The sequence below is a fragment of the Octopus bimaculoides genome, chromosome 15, assembly GCF_046866305.1.
Source record: "Octopus bimaculoides isolate indiv1 chromosome 15, ASM4686630v1, whole genome shotgun sequence".
Classification (NCBI taxonomy): Eukaryota; Metazoa; Mollusca; class Cephalopoda; order Octopoda; family Octopodidae; genus Octopus; species Octopus bimaculoides.
In genome coordinates, this window is record NC_142942.1 from 58,066,276 (window position 1) to 58,083,775 (window position 17,500).

The 17,500-nt window shown below is 32.7% G+C and overlaps 1 protein-coding gene across 2 annotated transcripts in view; it reads left to right on the top strand.

Moving 5' to 3' along the window:
* LOC106870740 (tRNA (guanine-N(7)-)-methyltransferase non-catalytic subunit wdr4) overlaps positions 1-17,500 on the top strand; it is a 1,059,977-nt gene that overhangs the window by 257,119 nt on the left and 785,358 nt on the right. The window contains exon 2 of one of the 2 annotated variants that reach the window (XM_052973384.2): positions 10,404-10,475. The exons of the other annotated variant lie outside the window; for it this stretch is intronic. Coding sequence (XP_052829344.1) covers positions 10,404-10,475 — 72 coding nt within the window. The remainder of the gene's footprint in view (positions 1-10,403; positions 10,476-17,500) is intronic. 2 annotated transcript variants of the gene reach the window in all.

Sequence of the window (17,500 nt, forward strand, 5' to 3'; positions counted from 1 at the left end):
TGGTTGAAATGCTGAGCATTATTTCATCTGTCTTTATTTTCCGAGTTCAAATTCTGCCAAGGTCAAATTTGCCTTTCAACCTTTTGGGGTTGATAAATTAAATACCATTTGTGTACTGGGGTCAATCTAATCGATTGGCCTCCTCCTCCTCCTCCCCAACAAATTTCACTACTGTAAGAAACCTGTTCCACTCTGACCCTTTCTCTCATGCTATCTTTCTCCCCACATCTCTTAGCTTTAACTTGATCTCCCAGGGTTTGTAACCTTTCAAATTGCATGCCAGCCTCACTCCTGATGGGGTCACAAAGAAAAAAAAAAGAAAATGAAAAAGAACTTAGTACATACTGCCAAATGATTGGTGCTAGAAAGGACATCAAACTACAGAACCCATTCCAAAGCAGACACAGCAGCACAATACAGCCTGTGGCTTTATTGGATCTTGTTAAACTAGCAAAAAGCCTATACCAGCACATCTAGCATGGACATTAAGTGGTGGTGGTGATGATTATGTATTTGATCAGGTTTAATTATTCTTATGTAATGTAGTTCAAAAAGTAATGGCACCGAAACAAATGTAACGAGTATTAAACTTGTGCTACGCTGACTCTTCATCTTCTTCCTTCACTTATGTATGTATATGTATATTCTTTGCATACAGGCGGGTGTATATGTTCAAATATATATATATATATATACCAAATCAGTGAATAAAAAGTATTTGTTATGCTCTACATAAAATTACTTAATTAAAAAGCATGTTAAAAAGCAGTTACAACTTTACCTTACTTTGTCGTTCTGTCTGTCTATCTCACTGACTCTCTATGTCTATCCTTTCTGAATTCAAGACACATTTTAAAACTAGCTACACCCACCCCACCAAAACTATGTTAAAATATGTTTCCTAATTTAGATTGTATGTAGCTAGAGAAACACACACATGCACATATACATTCTACATATATATGAGCACGTCTGTGTGTGTGTGTATTTATATGTATATGTGCCTGTGTGTGTATATGTGTGTCTATATGTATACATACATAAACATATATATGTAACTACGCATACACATACACATACATGTATGTGTATGCAAGTGTGTGTATATGTATTTATATATATATGAGATAGAGACAGAGAGAGGGGGGATTGATAAATAGATATATGTACACATAACATGCATATACATATAAAATAGAACACACACACACACACACACACACACACACTCATGCATACACACATGTATACACAATCAACTTTATAATTGTTGTATCTAATATTAGACCATGTACATATACGTCTACTGCCACATCTGTTACAGCTAATATTAGAATACACACACACACACACACACACACAGACACACACACACACATACACACACACACACATCTTTAGTTCTTATTCCAAGTAAACGTTTTATTTATTTATCCTTTTTTTTTTTATTCCAGGGAAATTGAAAATTGATTTTTCCCCAAATTTTCAATTTCCTTTAACTTGAAAAAATTTCTTTTCCCCAAATATGCTGCTGAAATTTGTATAAAATGGACACTCGTGTATACAATGATCCCTGCCACACACATTGACAAGCACACATGCTCACACTTTCTCTTTCGTATGTGTATATATATGCCTAAATGTGTATTTGTACATATATATATATATATATATATATACACGTATACACACACATTCATCTGTATATATGTATGTATGTCTATATATATATGTATATATGTATGTATATATATATGTGTGTGTATGTATGAGTATGAATGTAAGTATGTATACATATATATATATATATGTGTATGTGTATGTATTTATATTTGTGTGTGTGTATGTATGCATATATTGTATATATATATATGTGTGTGTGTGTGTTCCTGTGTGTGTATGTGTGCACTCAAAAAGCATGCACACATATTCATAAACCATATTTTTATAGCTGTTTTGGAGAAAAAAAATGAAAGCCAACAAATTTTTGTCCAGTGTAATTTTTGAAAATTTCCTGGCAAATGCTCTGTATATAATTACAATTCTAAGAAATCTGCATTCAATGAGGGAAAAACCTATTCTTAGCAGTTGTAACCATTAAAATTACCATTTATAAACATATGCTGCTTGTTGGAACCATTCTCAGAATGAAGACTCATCTTGCCTATATTTTCTCTCCTACCTTATACATCTGTCCTCATTTATCACTGATTCAACCATCATTGATCTGGGATATCACTGTATGTTCATTTGTGAACCTGTGTTCTGCTTGTCATGGATTGATCTGTGTGATAACATGGGTCAGCAATATGTCAAAGATTCTGGTGGATCTGGAAAGCAGGCCCCAGCAACCATCCGAAATGCTCAGCTTCCCAGAACGTGCTGATTATTGCTTGTGTTTACCTGACCATTCTGTGGGGTTGGGTGTTTCTTATACGGATTGACAATCACATACCCATCAGCATAGCACTAAAGAAAAGTAAAAAAATACACAAAGGTACCTGAGCTGAACAAACGACAAAATTAAGGGTATTTATTATTTATTGATCATAGGTTATTAAATTTAACTTTAAATATTCTTCCAACCATGAAACAATATTGTGTTGTGTATGTTTAAAAACTGTTTGTGGGTCTTATTTGGTTAAGTTAAGGGGAGAACTTTGGGGGCTCAGAACGAAACTTTTTGCGTCCCCATATTCATTTATCATTGTTCCATTCAGCACAGTGTTTTGCAGTCCCTTTTGCCGAACTGCTAAGTTACAGAGATATAAACAAACCAACCCTGGTTGTCAAGCAGTGATAGAGGACAAACACAAAGGGGTACAGACACCTAGATATCATCATGATCATCATATGAATATATATATATATATAAAACAAAACAGGAAAGTGGAAGCTTTTTGGTATTCTTCATTCACCATTACATGTGTTTCCTTTGCTAATAGGTATTACAAAGATTTACATGTAAAGAATTTCCAATTAGAAATTCTTCAGACAGAAAAAAAATTATAAATTATAATTATAATTTATAAATTATTGATTATAAATTCCTTACATGTCTATCTAACATGTAAATTTTTGTAATTTCTATATGAAAATGAACACATGTAATAAAGAATAAATTATACCAGACAATTTCAATTTTTCCGTTTTGTTATACGTTACTTCTGCAAATAATATTTCCTTCATTCTCAATTTTAATATGCATTTTGAACTAACATACAGCAACAACTGTGACCACACATTGTATTGTAACAATGGATTAAGCAGATATGCTTCAAGCGGAAATAACTGGGATTTACCCTAACTATCTACACACAATATATATTTACATATGTGTGTGTGTGTGTGTGTATATAAATACAGGCATGGGTGTATGTTAAAACGTTTGCTTTCCAACCACATACTACTGCTTGGGGCCAACCCTGTGTGTGGATTTGGTAGATGGAAACTGAGAGAAGCCCATTGTGCTTTATATATATATATATGTGTGTGTGTGTGTGTGTGTTGATGTCAAGAACTTTATTCTGATCAAAATTTTTATTTAAATATGAGTGGCTTTACATTTGGACCGTCTGAGTTGTGTGTATGTGTGTGCGCGTGCGTGTGTGTATAACAAACTGGGTGGATGTCCTAAAAAGATTATTAAATGAGATGACTCACTGAATTAAGACACAAAGAAGAGATTTTGCATTGCAGACCTATCAAACCTTCACGCTATGGCATAGAAAAAAAAAATATAGTACAATCAAAACAAGATGAACATACATTTATATAGTCCTAGTCCCACCAGCAGCAGTGATGATGATGATGATGCTGATGATGGTGACGCTGCTGACAATGTTGATGGTAACGAAGAGGATGTCGATGATGATGAAGAGAATGTAGATGATGAGGATGACGTGATGATGACAATAATAATGATGATAGTGGTGACACTACACAGATGAGACATATGTGCATATCATACATAAAACGTAATCAGTAACACAAAAAGAAAATTAACCTCAGCTTCTCCCATCACACTCTCTCTTCCCTTTCTCCCTCTCTCTCTCTCCCCATCTTCCTCTCCATCTTTTCTATCTGACCAACTCCTATCACTGATGAAATTTGTTAATATTTTGTTTTATTATTATTATTATTATTTTTTTTTTTTTTTCGACTAGATGATCTTCGCATAATTAGATTATCCCATATCTTTCTACTTTATAGGTCCACAGCTACTAACTAAACATGTCATTACCATTTTTACTGTTTACTTTGAATTACTCTTCTCTGATGTTTATGCTGTCTACGAGGATTTTCTAACAAGTTTTTCTTTTTTTTTTTTGCTTTTTTTTTGACATTTTTTGGCGTTGCTTTTTGTTGGTGCTTCTTGGTTTATTTTTGTATTTTGAGCTTCAATTTTTTTGTTATATTTATTTTATTTTATTTATTGTTTTCAATTTTTTTTCTGTTTTTCTTTTCCTTTGGTATCTATTTAGTTTTTACATATATGCAGTATGTGCATGTATAAGAATGTATGTGTGTGTGTGTGTGTGTGTGTGTTTCCTGTCCATTTATTTTTACTGGTGATAACGATGATGGTTATTGTGTTGTTCACCATCATCATCATCATCAACAGTAGCATTTATATCATGGATGGTTATCTGAATCACTTGAATCTTCCCTTACAACAAAATCCCCATCTTCCTTGATTCAGACATCATCAAAATTACTTTCACCACCATCATCTCCATAATCATCATCATCATCATCATCTTCATTATCATCATCATTATTATAATAATCATCTTCATCATCATCATAATTACAAAATGTTGTTGTTGTTCTTCTTCTTGCTGTTATCATTATGATTCACAAAATATGAACGTCACCATAATTATGAAACATTATGGAATATTATCATCGTCATCACCTATATTTTCATCGTCTTTGACGCTGTTGTTATCATCCTTATCATCATCATCACTTCTTCACACCACCATCACCATCACCATCACCATCATCATCATCATCATCATCATCATCATCATCTACTAGTTAGTCCATATTTTGGGGGTTTTTCTAACATTTTTTTTCTCTTTTGTTAATTTCTGGTAATTTCTCTTTGGATATATGCACCCACATGAATCCCCACCTAAAAGAGTCCTTAAATGACCACCATGTTAAGTTGTGGTTTTCAGTCTTGTGAAGTTTTTTCCTTTGATGAAAAAAAAAAAAAGCAAACAGAAAATAAAAACAAATCACAAATAAGGCATAAAATAAATGTATACCATATTAAATTAATAGATAAATACAGTTGGCTTATTTTATTTCTCTTTTTCCCTTCACCATCTATTATTATTATTATTATTGTTATTATTAATATTATTCTTAGATATTATTTATTATTAGATATTATTAGATATAAAAAATACATTGCCTTTACTATATTTTTATGTCTCCTATATTCTACACACACACACATGCATATATGTGCATATATCTATATGTGTGTGTATTTGACAATTCCCATTGGCTGTCAAGTTAGGCACCATCACCACCAACAACAACAACAACACACACCTGTTTGATAATGTTGATATCATCATTACAAGCATAATTCTCTGCACCTCCATCAATTTAACTTTCTCTTCGTTCATGAAATATTATGCTCTCCATCACACACACACACACACACACACACATGTTTTTCACAATTCACCCCTTCTGGCTGATGTCAGTTTTTGCAATGTCTTTACTTGTTTTTGACCAGTCTATATTAATGTTTGCCTGTGAATATATGCGTATATATGCATGTGTATATACCTCTGTTGGAAGACTGTGTTTGTATGCATATCTTTATATGCCAGCATCTGAGCATGCGTATATAATATCAAGTTTTGCTATGTTATTTCTTTTTTTAGTGGGTGAATATTCAATGATATATATGTATGTATGTATGAATGCATGTATGCATCTATCTATCCATCTATCCATCTATCTATCCATCTATCTGTATGTATACTTTTTTCCTGGTTTTCTTTCCTTTTTTCTCTTTCCAGAACTTTTCTCTGTGTGTCCTATGAAGTACCATGTCTGAAATGTCCTTCTATTCTATAACTTGCACTTTACATTATTTACATTTTGTGGAAAGTTTTCCTCATCTTGTTTGTTTTTAACACAATGTTTTGGCTGATATACTCTCCAGCCTTCATCAGGTGTCTTCTCAACCCTCTGCTTGTGGTGCATCAATTCCAATCACTGGTGGTGTTTCATTGTGTTTTTAGAAATCTAGTTTGATCCTATTGTGTAACACCTGAGGTCCAGGTAGATGGAAAGTGTGCAGAAGCCCGTTAATTAAGCCTTTCTTGTCTGTGGGTCATAGACATAGTCTGTCCCTCAGCGTCACACTACCACCTGTCCTTTGGGTGCCTTCAGCAGGGTATTTAGCCTTTTGCAGATATTTTCACAGGGAACCCTTCACCTTCTTCTCATTAATCCTTCAAGGGCCCACATTCGCTAATCCTCTTTGATCTTCTCTTATCCTTGAATCCAGACTTGCATGGGGCTGGTCATATACAGCAACTGCCCCAACCTCAAATCTCACCAAGCTTCCAGTTTTAGCTTTCTTGGATTCCCAAGAATTTATGTTGATTGAGGTGGTCATGGTTGGTAGAGGTGGGGAGATAGTGGTGCTCTGTGGGATATAACATGTTTAACCTTTGCAAAAGAAAAAAAACAAAAAAGAAAATCCTTTTCCTCTTAACACTGATTTTCAGATTGCTTACGAGTATGATGATTGTTGTGATGTTTCTGATGTCATAGGTGAGAATGACATTACTGCTAGTGTAGATGGTAACAGTGACAATGGTAGTGGTGGTGGTAGTGGTGGTGATAGTGGTGGTGGTATGCACTTTCATTATGTTGCTTCTATGAGGGATGTTGGGGTCGGTGGGTTTGGTAGTAGTGATGATGATGATGATGATGCTAATGTTATTGATGACGATGATGATGATATTCACCATACAATAACTACACTACAAAAAAAAACACACGTCATCTTTACCACTGTTTCCCTTCTCTTCACCTTCTCCATCTCCCCTTCATCATCATCATCATCATCACCATCATCGTGAATGGCAGTACTATAACTATGTAGACTGTTTAAAAATATGAAGTTATTGCAAGCCGGTGATGTTAATAATCTATACAATTAGGCTGTCAATAAAGGTCAGCTTCAACATCGAGACTTAAATTTCTGTTAGGCTTTTGTCAATTCTCATCTTTTCTCTCTCTATTATCTCTCATTTCACTTTTCTGTTTGCTTCTCTTGTAAGCATTCTCTGTGGAAATCTTCATTATCATGTGTGCATGTGTGTGTGTGTGTGTGTGTGAGGGATTCTGTGTGTGTGTGTGTGGGGGGGGGTCTGTGTGTATGTATTTGAATTTATGTCAGGTGTGTTCACACATACATGCATACACATAATTATATTTACACACACACACACACTTTTATAAACTACATATATGTGCACACATACACACACACACACACACACGCATGCACAGATTGTGAGGTTGTTTTGAGTTGTACTGTGTAGAACTAATGTGAGTTTTATATGTATGCCTGTGTATATGGATATGGATATGCACACACACCATACATGTTTCTCTATGTGTAGATATGTAAATATATACATATGTATGTACGTATATATGCATGTATGTATATAGACGTGTGTATGTATATATATACACATGTACATATATAATTTATTTAATGTTATTGTTTCTTCCCTTTGATTTGGGTGCAGCTCAACTATTGTTTATGAGAAGCAACAACAACAACAAAAACAACTACTACTGCTACAGCTGCTGCTGCTGCTGCTACATTTAGTAACACCCCATCACTACTGATTCCACTCACTGCTCTGTTACCACTACCAATCTCACAGACGCAACCATAAACCCCACCACCACTACCACCACACCCCTTACCCCACTAACGGTAATTCTGTCCACTTTATTGTGCACAGTTACATTACGCTCGCTCCCGACTCAGAAATGTCCAGTTTTCGCTGCTCTCCTATGTGTGTGTGCCCAGCTATCAAGTTCTCACTAATGTCAACTTGATCAAGCATTCGTGCTCAATTGCTAGCAAAAGCTGAGATACCTACTTAACTATTTATATAGTCATTGTGTTCGTCTCTTTGATATGGTCTCTGTTGCCAGACAAACATATTTAATTTTTAATTCATACTTGAATTTGAACACTCTTTTATAGTCAATTATCATGCATCAAGGAATTTTGTTTTCTTCCATAATAAGTTGGGTTGGCGTTTTACAGTTGGATATTGTGCTAATCAGCAAATGCTTGCAGCACTAATATTATCTGATATACTTATAAATGTGTTTGTTTTTTTTTTTGTTTTTTTTTTTTTGGTACAATCACTAAAGTTCTCTTTCTATATTTAAATTACACTTATCAACTTTTATTAGTTTTACTTTTATTTAAAAAAATAAAATTGTTTTTTTACTATTTTAAATTGTCCAAACTCCAAGATGGATTCTCTTTAATCCCCAGCAGAAAGATTTAGATTGTTCTTTTAAATGGTATACAGAGATAAAGGTTCTTGGTTCAGTTTTCAGCTGTTACAGTTGGACCCATGAAGACACGTGGCCTTTGATTCTTGGCCTAGGTGTAAGGAGGGTCATTGTGTTCTTGAGCAAAACACTTCATTTCATGTCGCTCCTAGTCACTCATTTAGGTATAATTTTTATGACTTTGGTCACTTGTGTGCCATAGCCCTGCCTGCTTAGCCAGTAGAGTGACATTATTTGAAAGCTACAACAAAGCTACAACAAGGCTACAACAAGGCTACAACAAGGCTACAACAAGGCTACAACAAGGCTACAACAAGGCTACAACAAGGCTACAACAAGGCTACAACAAAGCTACAACAAAGCTACAACAAGGCTACAACAAGGCTACAACAAGGCTACAACAAGGCTACAACAAAGCTACAACAAGGCTACAACAAGGCTACAACAAGGCTACAACAAGGCTACAACAAGCTGGCAGAAACGTTAGCACAGCGGGCAAAATGCTTAACGGTATTTCGTCTGTCTCCTTCTTCTGATATCATCTGATAGATGTATCCAAGTGCCACTGTCATACAAGTGATGCTAGTTGCTTCCAGTCTTCCCTGAAAACGTATCTGGTTAAAACACTGCAAATACTGTTTTTACTTATGTTGTAGGTGAGGGCTGGTTACCTGGCTGCCATGGTGCATAAGTGACCAAAATCACAGCATTTCCTCTGAATGCAACTATACAGTCACTCATTTACAACTGAACAAACTGGAGCAATGTGAAATGAAGTGTCTTGCTTTAGAACACACCCCACTGCCTAATCTGGGAATTGAAACCATTATCTTGCGATTTCATGTGCAATATCCAAATTACTGATGGGGGACTCAACACTAAAAGGCGAATCACTCTATTACGTAATCAGTTTTGAAGTCAAAATTGATTTTCTAACATATATGTGCACACACACCTGTGTGTGTGTTCGTGTGTATTTACATATATGTGTACTCACATTTACACACATTTGTTATGTGTGTATTTGTGTGTTTGTATGTGTATATATGTTTTGTAGAGGGTTGGTATTTTGAAATTAGATTTGGTTTCAAGATTTTTCTCAACGTTCATTGAAAGGAAAGAAATATCTATGGGACAAATTTCATTTACAGATGCAAAAATAACCAAAAAGTTAAAATTGTGATTTATTTTTTGAAAATACATTAGTTTTTTTTTTCTTTTAATTCCAGTACAAAACTACAAAACCAAAATTCCTTCAGTTAATTCTTTGAATTTGTGTTTCTTTTTCATAGCATTTGAGTTTATAGTATGATATAGCACTGTCTTTTAAAGTAGATGATGATATATGTGGAGGCATGGTTGTGTGGTTGAGAAGCTTGCTTCACAACTATGTGTATTTGCTTTCAGTCCCACTGTATGGCACCTGGGGCAGGTGTCTTCTATTATCACCCTGGACTGACTAAAGCCATGTGAATGTATTTAATAGATGGAAACTGAAAGAATCCCATCATATGTGTGTGTGTTTGTGTCTCCTTGTCCTGATATTGTGTGATTGTTGTAAAATGATGGCCCTTGTCAAACAAGCAGTGTCATTCATTGCTGATAATCTGCAAACACATATCTGTTCGTTTGTCAATATTACTTTGCTTGTAAACAAGTGAGGGTTAGCAACAGGAAAGGCATCTGGTTGTAAAAAATCTGCCTCATATAATCTCTACCCAACACATGCAAATATGGGAAGGTGGGTGTTAAAATGATGATGACTCATGCATCGGAACTTTATGAGTTTTTTTTTTTTTTTCTGTATTTTGCAGACAAGGAAATATCACAACTCTTTGTCTTCCTGAAGAACCGCCAAAAGAAGAGAAGTCACAAGAAGAAGATAAGTAAGTAGCAACATAAAATATATTCAGACATTTTCCTTCCTTTTAGATTGTTTTTTTCTTTACATTTCAACTTTTATGTTTGTCTTCATATATGTATAGTTTTTTTGTCTATTATTTTTATATATGTAAAATTCTTGTCTATTCTTTTTGTTTTGAATTCATCAAAAGGTGTGTGATTGGCAAAAGTGCTTAGAGTGAATAGACCTGCTCTAAGCATTGTGCCTGTAGATTGGTGGACAACAGCTGGGCAAGGGCTTGTGCCCTTTTTTTCACTAGTGGCAATTTGATTGGTTCATCTGTTCTCTTTTAGCAAGGAAGAGAAACTCTATTATTATATAGAGAGTTCAAATCCTCCTGAGAATGATTTTGTCTTTTATTCATCGCGAGGTTGGGTGCATTGATCAAATAAAGTAACAGTGAAGCACTCCTTCTCTCACAATGCACAGCTATCCATCTATATTAAAAAATTAATTATCATAATCATCGTTTCAATTTTATATATATTCATTTACTTTTTAATTTTCATGACTTGTTTATCATTGTAATTTCTGTCACTCATTTTTAATTTCTATTTTCATGATTTTATTTTATATTTTTTTTTTTTACCTTTTTTGTTCACTATTTGTTTTACTGACAATCATTTGAATAATTGAATTTTAGTATATTGCTATATTTGTACATCTGCATGCATCTATCTACCTATCTACTTTATGTGTATGTATAAACATACATACATATGTGTATTTATATATGCGTGTGCACGCACACACACACAGATAGACTTTCTGGGCTTCTCTTTCTGTTGATGTTAAAATTTGTCTATAATCTGCGAAACAAGATTTTCATCCATTATTTTACAAGGTAGGAAACAGGTTGGCAGGAAGGACAGGAAAGGAAGGGGATGGGAGAAACAGCAAGGGGGGGGGGCAAAAAATGGTGGTGGGAGGAAGTGAAAATAGCTGATTCCCTACCTGGATTATTTATTTCTTTATGCCCACCCTCCCCACACTTTATTATTTCCGTGAAGGTGGCTGGTTTTCTCTCCCCTTGCTCTTTTTTTCTTTTTATTCTTAGACTTTCTTTTTATTCTTTATAAATAAACATTAAACAATACCTTTCTTTAGGCAGCTCCAGTTCTTTCCCCCCCACCCCTCCTTTCTTATACTTTCGTTATTTTATTAATTTTATTTGTTGTTTGTCATTCTTAAATTTTTTGTTATATTTTACTTGTGAAACGTTTTTTTTTTTACTTCTCATTTTGGGGTTTTGTTTGTTTTTCTTTGTTTGTTGAGGATAATTTTGTTTGCATTTTATCCAGCTCCTTCGGTGTTACTCCTGTTCTCCTTTCCCTCGTACTCCTATGATTTGAATAAAGACAAAAACAAAAATATGACCCTTAAAAAACCCCACAAAAAACATTAGGTTAGTGATTACTTCTGTTAGCGTCACAATGAATGTTTAACAAATATTATATATTATTGGTAGTTTAGATGTAGATTCAATGAAATATAGAAGTACAAAATATATATATGTAATACATATGTGTGTGTGTGTGCGTGTATGCATGCGTATATGTGAATAACCCTTCTGCATTGCTTTTTTGCTTTTTGCGTTGTATTCCCTCCCATTTTTGAAAGGTTTTGTTTTGCTTACCAAAACAAAACTCATCTCTCTTTAGACAATTCCTTGAATAAATTGAATTGGAATAATCAATATCCCTTACGTCTACATCTATCTTTTTCATTCTTTGTGTTTGTTTGTGTATGCCTGAGTGTGTGTGTATATATATATATATATATATATATATATATATATATATATATATATAGAGAGAGAGAGAGAGAGAGAGAGATACATATATGCATATATGTATGTGTGTGTATATATGTATGTATGCATGTTTGTGTGTATGTGGATAAATATATACACATATATATACATATATATATATTTTGTACACACACACATATATTTACATATATATATATATATATGTATATATATATATATATATACATATATATATATATATATATATATATATATATATATACATATATATATATATATACATACATATATATATATATATATATATATATATATATATATATATATACATATATATATATATATATATATATATATACATATATATATATATATATATATATATATACATATATATATATATATATATATATATATATATATATATATATATATATATATATATATATACATATATATATATATATATATATATATATATATATATATATATATATATATATATATATATATAAGACTTTCCATATTCCCGAGCGTCATACTAATATATACTTTTGTTATTTACACCACCTGTCCTCGTCTGTTGTTATTATTTGTATATTCTCCCATATATATATATATATATTTATGTATATATATATATATATTTATGTATATATATATATATATTTATGTATATATATATATATATATATATATATATATATATATATATATATAAAATATATTTATGTATATATATATATGTGTATATATATATATGAGAGAGAGATATGTCCGACGCATACCTGCATGGTTCAGACAGAATTTACAAAGGCAGATCTTTTTAACAAATGGATACTTTTCCTGTCGCCAACCCTCTTGATATCCAGCACTATGGAGCTCACAATGAATAGTTTTGATCAACACTGGGTTTTCAGTAGTTCTATGATATTTGGAAACATTGATTTTCTGTGTTCTACCATCTTTTTCTGAGAGTACACACTTCTGATTAGAATCATGTTTTACAGAACTCATTTTCCCTTGTTTTTCGAATGCAGCCATAATTCTAGAGACAATACCTCTCAAAGCATAGAATAGTTCTGCAGTTCTAGTGATTCAGACTCCTGTCATTCGAGCTCCAACAATTTTCCCACTTTGAAATTCATTAAGGCCACACATTTTATTATTATAAATGAAATTCTCTTAAAGCAGTAAGATCTTGGGCCCAAGATGCCAGCAATGCATTTAGATATCACTTGTAATCAATTCAAATTGTTACAAAGGACTAATCTTGATTAGAAAATACCATTAACATAAGCACTGCTGTTTCCATTATTTTGTCCAATATTTATATATATATACATCATCATCATCATCATCGTTTAACGTCCGCTTTCCATGCTAGCATGGGTTGGACGATTTGACTGAGGACTGGTGCAACCGGATGGCTATATATATATATATATATATATATATATATATATATATATGTGTGTGTGTGTGTGTGTGTATATAATGGGCTTTTTGTGTTTCCATCTACTGGATCTACTTACATCCCATGGCTATGATAGAAAACACTTGTGCAAGGTGCTGCGCAATGGGACTGAACCCAAAACCACAGTATTGGGAAGGAAACTTCTTAACTACACAGTGATGACTGCACTCCACCACACATACATGCCTCTGTGTGTTTGTGTTCAAAAGGAACAATGTAGTGAAAAAAGTAACATACTTTGACATTAACAATAAATAGAACATCAACATAACAAAACACACATTTGTAGCTATCTATTGTATATATATATATATATATATATATATATATACATACACACACATATATATAAAGTATGAAAACAAAATTTTATAAATGAGTTTACTCCTTGCAATTGTTGTGTATGTATATATATATATATATATATATATATATATATATATATATATATATATATATATATATATATATATATATGCATATATATGCATATATATATATGGCTTGCATACATATTTTGTTTCCTCAAAATAACACAGATATCCAATTCATAATTATTCACAAATTCTCTCTCATTATGTCTGTCATTTTATTGCTGCTGTTTTCACTATTGTCTTTGAGAATTTATTTCTTTTTGCTCTCATTTTTGTTGGAACGGTTTTACTTTTATTGTCATCTGCTCTTTTTGTTTATTTTATTGTTTCATTTTGTTTTCTCTCATTGTGATTTGAAATTCCCTGTAAGGTAAATATCGCTGGTAATGTTATATGATTAATCATTTTTATGCTTTATATATATATATATATATATATATATACACATACATAAATATATATATATTTATATTTTCTTTTCTTTGAATAAATTCAACATACACCTATCTCTGTCTTTATGCAAGCCTTTCACTGTACACACACACACTCTCTAATATATACTCATACACACAGTTACAGACATATGTAAATATTTAAATATCTACACACAAACACATATATTGCAGCCATTTATGTAAATCTCTCTCTCTCTCTCTCTCTCTCTCTCTCTCTATCTATCTATCTATCAACATGTATGTAAATATCTGTCTGATCTCTCTCTCTCATATATATATATACACATAGATATACATACAAGCACGCACAAGGTGTGATGGGTAAATTGTCGCCATTTTATATTTTCAATTTCATGCATGCACATTGTTTGATTTTGATTTTGTTGACTACTCAGTATAGTAGGGTCACCTGGGTGCCGTCTGTGAGAAAAACAGCACCATGATGCAATTCACAGGAGGTAGTGCTCCCTTAGGTCAAGAGGGTGGCTGCTGGAAGACCCTATGTCTGGCAACAGGACTTTGCAGCATGCCGCACAAGCAAGAAAACCCAGTCATGGCTGTCAGACAATTTCTGCAACCACATTACCCCTAAACATCTGGCACGTAACTTCCCAAACTGTAACCCCCTTGATTAATAGTATGGGGCACAGTTGTGCAAGAGACCAACAAAAGTGTTTATGACACCAAAGATGAACTGAATGCAAGGATTATGGCAGCATTGACCATGGCAGCATTCGCTACATGAAACTATTAAATTCTGAGACAGCTGAAGGCTATAACTTTTACAGGCATTGATACCAAGTTTTTATATTAATACTTCTCCCAAAGATATTAGTTACATTACAGAAATAAAATAGTTCCTATCAGGTATTGAAACTAAGACCTTTACTAGATATCTGCCTCTTATTGTGCATAACTTTTTCTCAATCACTTTGAAGAACTTTCTTCGGAGGAAGTTCTTGAAACTTTTTAGATTTTCAGTAATTATTGGACAACCTCAAAGCAATAAAAATTAACAAGACTGAGAAATGTTAAGCTTTTGCAATGATAATTTCCAAGCGAGAAGTAGTTAGTTACCATCGTTAAAATGCACATCGTTGATATCAGCATTTTGTAGTCCCAATAAGCTATAATTGTGTTCTTTATTCAAAGATTAGTCTCTTCAAGTTGGACAACTTTCTCGAAACTGTTTCCCTATACACATTTGTTGACATTGCTTATATTGCACATACGTGCATTTTCCCTGATGCACTCAGCAGTTTACACATTATTGGTCAATTTTGAATAAAGAAAACTTGAAATTATGTTTGGCATCGTCCACCACCAGTTTTGGACTTTTGAATGAAGCAAATTCATGTAATCTTTTATTGCTTTATTGAACCCTTATTATTGATCTGTTAATGGTGGGGTCACAGCAAATTGGCAATAGAATCTTCAGTTTTGATGATTTATTCAACAGTCTTTTTCTATACCCAATCAATCTGTTATAAGCAATAACAATAATCTGAACAAACAAATTGAACAAAAAAAAAAAAGAGTGAAAAAGAAGAAAATTAAGCTATCAGAGTTTGGTAATTATCATATAGAACTCTGTTAAGAGAGTAGTTTGTAAGATGATGGCTGGCTTTACCAATGGCCGTGTAGAAATGACCAAATGGTAATCTTCAAGAATCAGTTCTTCTTTATTGCAGTTAATGACTTCGCCTGAGGGTCTTCCTTTTTCTCTTCAATTCATTCTTCTCATTTTCTTTTGCCATAAACTTTGTCCCCAGGCTGGATATTCTTGATTTTTTACTTATATCATATTTTTTTTGTCTCCTCTCTCTGTCTCTCTCTCTTTCTTTCTCTCTCTCTCTCTCTCTTTCTTTCTCTCTCTCTCTCTCACCCTCGTGACCTATTGTCTTCCTTATGGAACATGGTTTTGAGCAATCAGTTTTACGTAGCCATATGCAAGCCTGGCGGCATTTCACAGACTTCTTCCAGTCACCTTTACATTATTGTTCGTCTCTTTTATGGTAGCTAACAGCACCACTAACAAAAGGTACCTTTTCTTTTCTCATGCTATATATTTAGATCAAACAATGACCAAGAAATACAACTCTCGCAACCTTTGTCTCTTTTCAAACTGCACTCATTACCGCCATTTCTCCTATTTGCCAAACTATACTCACGGACTTCCTCTTCCCATGTTACGAGTTCACACAGAGACCTACTCCAATTTTTATTAACGTGAACTGAGCAAGAATTCTTTCTCTAGAAACATCAATGGAAGATGTATAAAGATTTTTAAAAGTGCTTTGCGAAGTATATTTGTATTTCTAAGAGTATGTATGTCTCTGAGTGCTCACATACATGTATATATATATATGAATATGTGTGTGTGTGTACATATATATATATATATATATATATATATATATATATATATATATATATATATATATATATATATATATATATATATATATACACATATATATATATACTTATGTGTGTATGGCTATATATATAAATGTCAGCTTCTTTGATAATTTCCTTCAAATGGCGAAAAAGTATTTAGAAGTAGTAATTAATAAATAAATTGTATTTCATCAACTTCTCTCTACTTTGTTTTAGTAATATATAAATTATGCATGCATATATGCATGCGTGTATGTGTGTATATATGTGTGTATTGTTGTGCATGTATATATGCATGTGTGTCTATGTATGTATATGTGTGTGTGTATATATATATATTCTTACACTGTTACTTGTTTCAGTCATCTGACTACGACCATGCTGGAGCACAGCTTTTATTCAAACAAATTGATCCCAGAACTTATTCTTTGTAAGCCTAGTACTTATTCTATCAATCTATTTTGCTGAACTGCTATATATATATATATATATATATATATATATATATATATATATAAAAAATGTTTC